Source organism: Cervus canadensis, chromosome 24 (genome assembly GCF_019320065.1).
Source record: "Cervus canadensis isolate Bull #8, Minnesota chromosome 24, ASM1932006v1, whole genome shotgun sequence".
Taxonomy (NCBI): domain Eukaryota; kingdom Metazoa; phylum Chordata; class Mammalia; order Artiodactyla; family Cervidae; genus Cervus; species Cervus canadensis.
The window spans coordinates 6,565,186-6,575,827 of NC_057409.1; the positions used below are offsets into that span (position 1 = coordinate 6,565,186).

The 10,642-nt window shown below is 43.7% G+C and overlaps 1 protein-coding gene across 1 annotated transcript; it reads left to right on the forward strand.

The window, feature by feature from the left end:
* Positions 1 to 2,615: 2,615 nt before the first annotated feature.
* LOC122426581 (E3 ubiquitin-protein ligase RBX1-like) lies at positions 2,616 to 2,981 on the forward strand. The gene has a single exon (XM_043445604.1). It carries the CDS (start codon positions 2,625 to 2,627, stop codon positions 2,949 to 2,951), a length of 327 nt encoding a protein of 108 aa, XP_043301539.1. The 5' UTR covers positions 2,616 to 2,624; the 3' UTR covers positions 2,952 to 2,981.
* The last annotated feature ends 7,661 nt before the right edge of the window (positions 2,982 to 10,642 follow it).

Below are 10,642 nucleotides of genomic sequence, written 5' to 3' on the forward strand. Positions count from 1 at the left end.
CAGGTGACCCTGACGCTGCTGGTATGGGGATACACTTCAAGGATCCTAGGCTCAGAAGTTGAGGTGATAGCATGAGCTTAGTCTTGGGCTCTGGTCTCAGCTCCTCCCCTCACCACATGACTTTGAATACATCCTTTGCCCTCTCTGAGCTCCTTTCTCATCTCTAAAAGGATTCTCTTCCCCCTCCACTGGGTTGATGTAAGGAGTCACAAGCTTAGGACAATGTGATGTACCTTAATGGTACTGAATAGATGGCTTAGAACTCTACCTCTATAATTTCATTTTTCTGTGTGTTTACTTCCTAGTGGGAGTTCAATAAAAATTTGTGAATTGGTTTTAGGGAAAACTACTGACTTGGACCCTAATGAAATGTGCTGGCAAAATGAGAAGAGCTAAAATAGCCAAGTTGCATATGTCTGGGTCAAAGGAATGCTAAGTACCTTCAAGCTGGTGAGCGTTTTCACACTGGTGAGGGTTTTCTTTTTTTCTTTTATTTTTTTAGATAATAGTGATTTTTAATTTCACTCTTTGGATTAGTCTGGAATAGAGCCCAGATCTGTATTTTTAACAAACTCCCTCAGTGAAAACTGGTCTTGAATTTGAGATGACTGGGGGTAGCAGGACTCTGTCTTATCTTCTTCACATTGGTTCATCTGTATTCTTTTGGAACTGGACGAGGCGAACTCTGGTCACGTTCTCCATATCCATGTCTCCATTTGCGTTCTCCATATCCATGTCTCCATTTGCGCTTTCTGGAGAATCACCATTTAAATAGGGAGAAGTGGGAGGAGGTGTAACCCTCAACGCTTCATCACTGTAAACTTCATGAGCCACTACATCGTTGAGTCTGAAGTAAGGCCATGAAATGAGGTTGTGTTAAAATACGCTTTAGTTCCTTTGCATCGCTATTCTCAGGGTAACATGAAATTTCTTCCAATACCTCTTTGGCTCACTGTACTGCATCGCTCGGAGGATTCCTGATTTGCGGTGAACACTTCGTGTTAATTTTGTCATACAGATCTAGTAGTGTGTGAAGATGCTGATCCTGGAAAACACTGTGTAGAAAATCTAAGTCCTTTTCACTGCAGTCTGTAAGTGCATGAATCTCTTCCAGGCTGTCCAGCACCTGTGACACTGCTCCTGAGGAGGTAGGGTCTTCAGAGAAATCTGGCAACTCTTCAGGGGGATCCCCATAGAGTGAGTTGAATTTGTGACTTGACATAGCTGCTAGTACTGCACCCTCTAGTTTCCTCCGTGCATTGAATTTCCGCAGTTGCTCTACTGTTTCTGGAAGATGAATCTTGTAGGCATAATGATCCGGTGAGGGTTTTCTTTCCATGCCCGATGACCACACAGTACAATAACAATCGTGTGTAGTGTCACAGTGGACTGCAGATCAACTGTGTTCTAAGTTCATGGTTGTTTAACCAACAAATGCTTCCTGAGCACCGCCAAGGGGCCTGCTGGGTGCCCTCTGACTTGGCTCAGGGCATGTACTCCGTGAAGAAGACTCCCTGTGACTGGGACACGGCCTTCAGACACACACACACACACACACACACACACACACCATGCCCCTCACGCTGCTCCTGGAGCAAGCCATCTTCTCCCAATTTACATTTGTCAGATATGAGCCCTGCTCTTCATGGGAAAAGGGTACGCACATTGTACGCACAAAGGAAATGTCCATGGTGAGAATGGAAGCCCCGCATGCCCCTCAGGAGACTGGGCGTGTGGCGGCTAAGACCGTAAGCCTTGGAGTTTGGTTGACTGGATTCCAGTCCCATCCTTTGTCTCTCTTACCTCACTCCAGACACCACCCTTTCCACCGTGTCTAGCTGTGTGACCTCAGACAAGTCACTTCACCTCTCTGAGCCTCATGGGGGCATAATAATACCTATTCTATAATGTTTTGGGGAGATGAAACCGGTCCTGAATGGTCTCAATAGGGAGAGTTCTTTTCCCAATTTCGGCTTTTGGCAGAGTGGCCACCAGAGGGCGGTGGTCCCCATGGTGGGAAAATGGCCTGCCTGGTGATCTGTGATTCCTTTGAAGAAACACACACACATCTGCACACACGTGCACCAGGAGGACATGTGGCCTTGATTGGGTCAACACAGCCACTGGCCGACAAATGGGCACCCTGCTGGTCACTCTCCTCTGTGGTCACTCGAGCACCGGCATGAGCCTGAGACCGGTGAATAGGCATTTACTGGGACCTTCTATTCTTTCTACCCTGACCATGGAACCGCCGGCCTTTTCTGAAGTGCTTCCTTCTGCTTGCTGTGTTTTGGTAAACGTCCTCTTCAGGTCCATCCCCACCTCTCTGAGTTCTTTCCTCCATAGATGGGGTTCATCTAGGCTCCCGAAACACTGTAGTCTCCTTAATGGGAGCATTTAAACACATCATTAAATTACTTAGGTGCAGTTTAACTAGAGGTTAAGAGTAAGGATGCTTGGGGGTCTGCAGCCTGGGCTCCGTCACTTACTGTGGAACTGTGTGCACATCTAACCTTTCTGAGCTGCAGTTACCTCATATGTAAAAGTGGGGCTAATAACAGTACTCAGCACAGAGGGTTTCCCTGAAAATTACACATTAAGAATGCAAAGGGTGTGTTTCCAAAATGACGGCAGCGATGGATGTGGATACCCCGAGCGGCACCAACAGCGGCGCGGGCAAGAAGCGCTTTGAGGTGAAAAAGTGGAATGCAATAGCCCTCTGGGCCTGGGATATTGTGGTTGATAACTGTGCCATCTGCACGAACCACATTATGGATCTTTGCATAGAAGGTCAAGCCAACCAGGCATCTGCTACTTCTGAAGAGTGCACCGTGGCGTGGGGCGTCTGTAACCATGCTTTTCACTTCCACTGCATCTCTCTCTGGCTCAAAACACGGCAGGTGTGTCCGTTGGACAACAGAGAGTGGGAATTCCAAAAGTATGGGCACTAGAAAAAGAGAATTCTTCCATCAAGCTCAACTGTTTTTGTTATCCATTGAATGACTTGACCTCCTGTTAATTATAAATTAGATAGAACCGCGTCTCTTCTGCTTTCTCTTTTCAGTTTGCTACTCCGGCAGCCATACTGTATTCCGTGTCAAATAAAATCCAGTTGGATTCTAGAACAGACGCTGTCTCTTGTGTATGTGGAAAAAGTGAACACAAGTAAAGGGCCCCCCCTCCACCGCCCTTCTAGGGTGGAAGGCCAGTTTCTGAAAGTGAGAGGTTTGTTCATCAGAGCCAGAGCAGGATCGTCCTGCGAGCACGTCGCTTGGTCTTGAGGAAGCTTGGTCCACAGCCTGGCTGCTGATGGTGATCTTGGGCGAGTGACCTCTCTGCTCCGAGCTCTTCCTCCTCCGTGAAGTGGCTGCTAAGGACTAAAGAGGATCACGTGGGCACAGAAAGAGGCCTTATAAACTGAGGACGCTGTACAGGTGTTAACTTTGTGTATGACATGTCGCTTTCTCTTTTTAGTTTAGAAAAGTGAACTTGAAAACAATTTAATGTGTCATCTTGGCTGGCAGTGGAGTAATCTGTGAACTCAGATCAGAAATCAGCGTTGTTTAGAGCTAACGGGAGAATCCAGGTTGCCCTTCCCCACCGCCACCCTTTGTAATTCGTTTAAAATGCCTCGGCCGTGGACGGAACTGCCAGTTCTAACACTACTTCAGTCTCTTAAATAGTCTTTAACTGATAGCCAGGTTAATTTACTGCAGTGATTCTCAAAAGTGTGTGCTGAGGACTTGCGGGAGTAATGGAAACACTTTCAGGAGGTTCACGAAGTTCCTTTTCCGGCTGCATGTCTGTACAAGGCCAATTTTTCTTTTTTTACTTCAACCAAAGCAACATGTTGAATGCAGAAGCAGAGCAGAGAATCCAGCTGTCTTCTGCTAAGTCAGATATAAAAGAGATTTGCAAAAATGTAAAACGGTGCCACTCTTCTAACTTCTGTTTTGAAAACTAGTTACTTTGAATAAAAATATTTATGTTAAAAAAAAAAAGAATGCAAAGCCCTGGTCTGAAGAAAAAATGAATGAGCAAGTGAATGAGTGCCTATTAAAACCCATGGAGTTGTGAAAACTATAAAACAATGATAAAGGAAGATGGTTCAAAGAAATGGAAAGATATCCCATGCTCTTGGGTTGGAAGAATTAATATTGATAAGATGGTCATATTACCCAGAGAAATCTACAAATTTAACGCAATCTCTATCAATATATTCATGACATTTTTCACAGAAAAACTTCCCTAAAGTTTATTTGGAACAACAAAGACCCAGAATTGTCAAAACAATCCTGAGGAAAGAGAACAAAGCTGGAGGCATAAGCCTTCCAGACGTCAGACTATACCACAAAGCTACATCAAAACAGCATGTAATCAAAACAGCGTGCTATTATGGCCAACTCTAAGGATGTACCATACCCCACCAGACTCCGCTTCCATGGAATTTTCCTGGTAAGAATACTGGAGTGGGTGGGCTGACGTTTCCTCCTCCAGAGAATCTTCCTGACCTAGCAATCAAACCTGCATCTCCTGCATTGCAGGGGGATTCTTACAAGTTGAGCTACTCAGGAAACCCCAAATGGGACCTAATTAAACTTAAAAACTTTTGAACAGGAAAGGAAACTATCAAAAAGACAACCTATGAAGTGGGAGAAAATATTTGCAAAGGAGGGCTTCTCTGGTGGTCCAGGGGTTAGACATCCATCTTGCAATGCAGGGGACACTGGTTCGGTCCCTGGTTGTGGAAGATGGGGCAACTAAGCCCATGTACCACAACTAAGCCTGTGCTCTGGCGCCTGTGAGCTGCAACTACCGAGACCACATACTACAACTACTGAAGCCCATGCGCTTTAGTAGCAGCCTGGGCTCCGCAACAAGAGAAGCCACTGAAACAGAATCCTCTTTCTAGAGAAAGCCCAGGCAACAGCAACAAAGATCCAACATGGCCCCAAGTAAATGAATAAATATTTTAAAGATATTTGCAAAAGGTATGATCAACAAGGGGTTAATATCAAAAAGTACATCCACAGTTCACACAACTCAATATCAAGAAAGCAAACAACCCAATTTTAAAAAATGAACAGAAGACCCAAAGAGACATTTCTCCAAAGAAGATATAGAGATGACCGATAGGCACATGAAAAGATGCTCAGTATCACTAATTATCAGAGAAGTGCAAATCAAAACCACAATGAAGTATCACCTCATACTGGCCAGCATGGCCATCATCAAAAAGTCTACCAATAGTAAATGCTGGAGAAAGTGTGGAGGAAAAAGAACTCTCCTACACTGCTGGTGAGAATGTAACGGTGCAGCCGATATGGAGAACAGTGAGGAGGTTCTTTAAAAAACTAAAATTAGAGCTACCGTATGATCCAGTAACCCTACTCCTGGGTATATATCTGGAAAAGATGAAAACCGTGATTCAAAGAGATACATTCACCTCAATGTTTATTAGCAGCACCCTATACAATAGTTAAGACATGGAAACAACCCAAGTGCCCAACAACAGATGATTGATTTAAGATGTGACATATACACACAGTGGAATATTACTCAGCCATAAAAAAGAATGAAACAGTGCCATTTGCAGCAACATGGATGAACCTAGAGAATATTATACTCAGTGAAGTCAGACGGCAAAAGACAAATATTATATGAAATCTAAAAAATAGTACGAATTAATCTATGCACAAAACAAAAATAAACTCAGATATGGAAAACAAACTTAGGGTTACCAAAGGGGAAAGGGAGGTGGGGAGGCATGAATTAGGATTATGCAAACCAACCCACGGAGCTACAGGCTCCCTCAGGGGTAGGAACAATTTTCTTTCTTCTTCTAAAGCAGATCAGTCCTGGGCGTTCATTGGAAGGACTGATGCTGAAGCGGAAACTCCAATACTTTGGCCACCTCATGTGAAGAGTTGACTCATTGGAAAAACCCTAATGCTGGGAGGGATTGGGGGCAGGACGAGAAGGGGACGACAGAGGATGAGATGGCTGGAGGGCATCACCGACTCGATGGACATGTGTTTGAGTAAACTCTGGGAGTTTGTGATGGACAGGGAGGCCTGGCGTGCTGAGATTCATGGGGTCGCAGAGTCGGACACGACTGAGCGACTGAACTGAACTGAACTGAACTGAATGCCTGAATCCCAATGTGGGCATGTTGCTAGTACAGTGGTTTTCAAAGTAGGTTCCCCGCAACCAGCAGTCTTGGCGTAACCTTAGAGCTTGTCAGAAATGCACACTTTTAGGCCTTGCCTCTGACCTACTGAATCAAAAACTCTGGAGATGGGGCCCAGTAATTAGTGCTTTAGTTAGTCCTCCAGGTGATTCTATTGCATGTGAAAGTTTGTGATCTACTGGCCTAGAGAAGTGGATGTGGTGGTGGTTTACTCTCTGAGTAGTGTCCAACTCTTGCGACTCCAGGGGCTGTAGCCAGCCAGTCTCCTCTGATGTGGGATACTCCAGGCAAGAATACTGGAGTGGTTGCCATGCCCTCCTCCAGAGGATCTGCCCGACCAAGGATTCGAACCCATGTCACTTACATCTCTTGCATTGGCAGGCGGGTTCTTTACCACTAGCACCACCTGGGAAACCCATTAAGTGGATGTACCAACCTGTAAAATTGGTGATTTGAATTAGAATAGGCTGTAAGCTCCGTGAAGGCAGCAGGGGTCATGATTTCCCCAGCACCTAGCAGATGCAGACACATAGTAGGTGCTCAAAAATGTTTATAAAATAAATGAATGAAAATCCTTTCCAGTTCTTCTGTTTTTTAATTATTTTAAACCTTCCAAATTTTAGTTTTATTATTTGTCCTCTCTCCCAGGATGGAAAGGATCAAGAGGCAAATGAAATATATGAATATACATAATCAAATAGTACTGTCATCAGAAATTCCCCAGAGAGGTCTGGACATCTACCCCTGCTCTAAGCTAGAATTTCAGGCAGCTTAGGAGTTCTGCCGCAGACACACACCTGCTAGGCCTTGTCCATCCATGGAATGAGGAAGCCTGCTCTTAAAACAGGTCAACACTCTTAACAAGGAAGGAACAGTAGTTATGACCCCATCCTGGCACAAGACGGATGCTCAATAAATGTCTGAAAAGTAAACAACCCTCTGGAGAGCAGAGTTAATTGCATGGATTCTGAGCCATCAAATTGTTTTTCTTTTTTCCTCCTTCTTGTCCTATTGCTTTGTCCAGGATTGCCAAGAGATGTTGAGTTGTAGGAGTAATAGTAGGTGTCCTTGTCTTGTTTCTGAGGTTTTATTGTTAAGTATGATATTTGCTGCGGGCTTCAGGTGGCACTAGTGATAAAGAACCTGCCTGCTAATGCAGGAGACAAAAGAGACATGGTTCAATCCCTGGGTCGGGAAGATCCCCTGGAGGAGGGCATGGCAACCCACTCCAGTATTCTTGCCTGGAGAATCGCATGGACAGAGGAGCCTAGTGGGGTACAGTCCGCAGGGTTGCAAAGAGTTGGACACGACTGAAGCGACTTAGCAAGCATGCACACATATTTGCTTGTAGGATAGTCATTCCTGTATATTTTGATTTACCTATCAGGTTTCTAAAAAATCATAAATGAGTGTTGATTTTTTCCTGCATTTTTCCTGTATCTATGGAGATGATCACGTGGGTTCTCCTTTAATTTGTTAATGTGGGGATTGCATAAATTGCTTTCTTTCCGATTTTGATGGCAGGAGTCTGTGTCATGTGCGGTGTCAGAATGGCACCCAACAATTCACAGGCACCTAAATATGTCTGCTGAATAAATAAATGAGGAACAGATTCCTAGGAAAACTTCCCCAAAAGTTGCATTTCTAGCTCACATTCTGCACAAAAGAAGAGCTTGGAGTTTTGCAGCAAATGTCCTGATAACGTGTTTGTGTGTCTGGATCAACCCGAGCTGGCTGTGATTTATTTTTATTTTGCAAGGGTATATTTAATTGGCTACTATATATTTAGGTGGAGAAGGAAATGGCAACCCACTCCAGTATTCTTGCCTGGAGAGTCCTCCGGACGGAGGAGCCTGGCGGGCTGCTGTCCATGGAGTCGCACAGAGTCGGACATGACTGAAGCGACTTAGCAGCAGCAGCATATATTTAGGATTTGTGTCTCTACATTTGAGAGAATTCTTCTGGAATTTTCTTTTCTTGCATTGTCCTTGTTGGGGATTGTTGGTTTGGGGATCAAGGGTATCCTAGCCTCACAAAACACATTGGATGATTTTGTTTCTGATTCTCTGAAAAATGTGTAAGTTCAAGATGAAGATCTAATAAAACTTGTAAACTCCTTCTGGCTGTGGCATCATTTGGAGTCAGAAACTCCTGAATGCCAATTCAACCTAGTTAACGATTTGCATTTCCTCTTAAGCCAGTTTGGGTAAATATATTATTTTCTAGAAAATTGTTCCCTTCATATACATTTTCAGCTTTGCCTCTCATTGGTTGCATTACCTGGGAACTTTTTTTATTTTTAAATAAACAACTTTATTGAAGCATCTTTTACATAATCTAAATTTCACCTATTTCAGGTGTACATGCATTGATTTCTAGAAATTGTATCAAGTAACTATAACTATTACCATAAATTTGCATTCACCCTATTTCCATTTGTAAAGCAATAGCTTTGTTGAGATATAATTCATATACCACACAATTCAACTACTTGAAGTATACAATTCAATGGGCTTTAGGATATTCATAGAGCTGTATGACCATTACCACACCAATTTTAGAACATTTCCATGGCCCCCTCTCGATAAAGCCCTGCTCCCACTGGCAGTCACTCCTCTCCTCCCTTCCTTCAAAGCCTTAAGCAGCTACTAATCAGCTTCCAGCCCCTAGATAGGCCTATTCCAGACACTTCATATAAATGAAATAATCTGTTACCATTTATGTCTGGCTTCTTTCATTTAGCAGGTTTTCAAGGTTCACCTATGTTGTGGTATAAACCAGTGATTTATGTCTTTTTATTTGCTAAATAATACTCCATTGCTGTGGGCTTCCCTGGTGGTTCAGATGGTAAAGAATCCACCTGCAATGCAGGAGACCTGGGTTTGATCCCTGGGTCAGAAAGATCCCCTGGAGAAGGAAATGGCAACCCACTCCAGTATACTTTCCTGGGAAATCCCATGGACAGAGGAGCCTGGCGGGCTATAGTCCTTGGGGTCACAAAGAGTCAGACGTGACTGAAGCAACTTAACACACACGCATTCCATTACTATATGAATACATTTTATTTATCCATTCATCAATTGATAGACATTTGAGTTGTTCCATTCTTGGATTATTACGAATAATTCTTCCATGAACGTTTGTGTACAAGTTTTTTTGTGAATGTTTTCAATTCTCTTGGGTATATACCTAGGGGTAGAATTACTTGGGTTGCATGGTGGGTTTATGTTTAAAGTTTTGAGGACCTGCCAGACTTTTCCCCACAGTGGTTGTATTATTTTACATTCTGAGTAGCAGTGTACAAGGGTTACAATTTCTCTACATCCTCAGCTTTGTTATTAAATATTATCTTTTTGATTATTGCTATCCTAGTAGATATGAGGTGGTATCTCGTAGTTTCGATTTACACTTCCCTGGTGGGGCTAATGAGGTTGTGAATATTTTCATGTATTTAATGGCTGTTTGTATATCTTCTTCGGAGAAAAGCCCATTCATATCCTTTGTACATTTTTTTAGTTGGGTTATATATATTTATTAAGTTTTGAGTTCATTCTGGGCTTCCTAAGTGGCACTAGTGGCAAAGAACCCACCTGCCAATGCAGGAGACATAAGAGACCTGAGTTCAATCCCTGTGTCAGGAAGATCCCCTGGAGGAGGAAATGGCAACCCACTCCAGTATTCTTGCCTGCAGAATCCCATGGACAGAGAAGCCTGGCAGGCTACAGTCCACAGGGTCCCAAAGAGTCAGACACAACTAAAGCGACTTAGCATGCACACAAGAGTTCTTTCTATATTCTAGATGTGGTGTGGTGTGGTTTAGTTGCTAAGTCGTGTCCAACTCTTGTGACCTCCGTGGACTGTAGCCTGCCAGGCTCCTCTGTCCATGGGGATTTTCCAGGCAAGAATACTGGAGTGGTTTGCCATTTCCTTCTCCAGTGGATCTTCCCAACCTAGGAACTGAACCCAGGTCTCCTGCATTGCAGGCAGATTCTTTACCAACTGAGCTACAAGGGAAGCCCCATATTCTAGATACAAGTCCCTGATTATATGTCTGTGTCTTGTGATCATCCTGAGGATGGGAACTATTCTTATTCATTTCTAGCTCCCCAGTACTTAGTAGGTCTTCAATAACCCATAAAAGACCATATCAACTGTACAAAGTATTAATGACTATGTATGTCAAGGAAAACCTCTACAAAAAACTAAACTGGGCCTTGAATAAGCAAGAGCCTGCCCAAGTGAAATGCAGAGAAGGGGGAAAACTTGCTGTTTACAGGAATTGACAAAGAAGTCCAGTGTGGCTACAGGTTGTGGGGAGGAGTGGTCAGTAAGGCTGGAAAGGTAGAGTAAGCCAGTTGGAAGGTTGGAAATGGATGTTCACACCAAGTAAAGGGGCATTTCATCCTGAGGGCAGAGGAGCCACCCATTAAGCAGGGAGAGACATGATGAGAG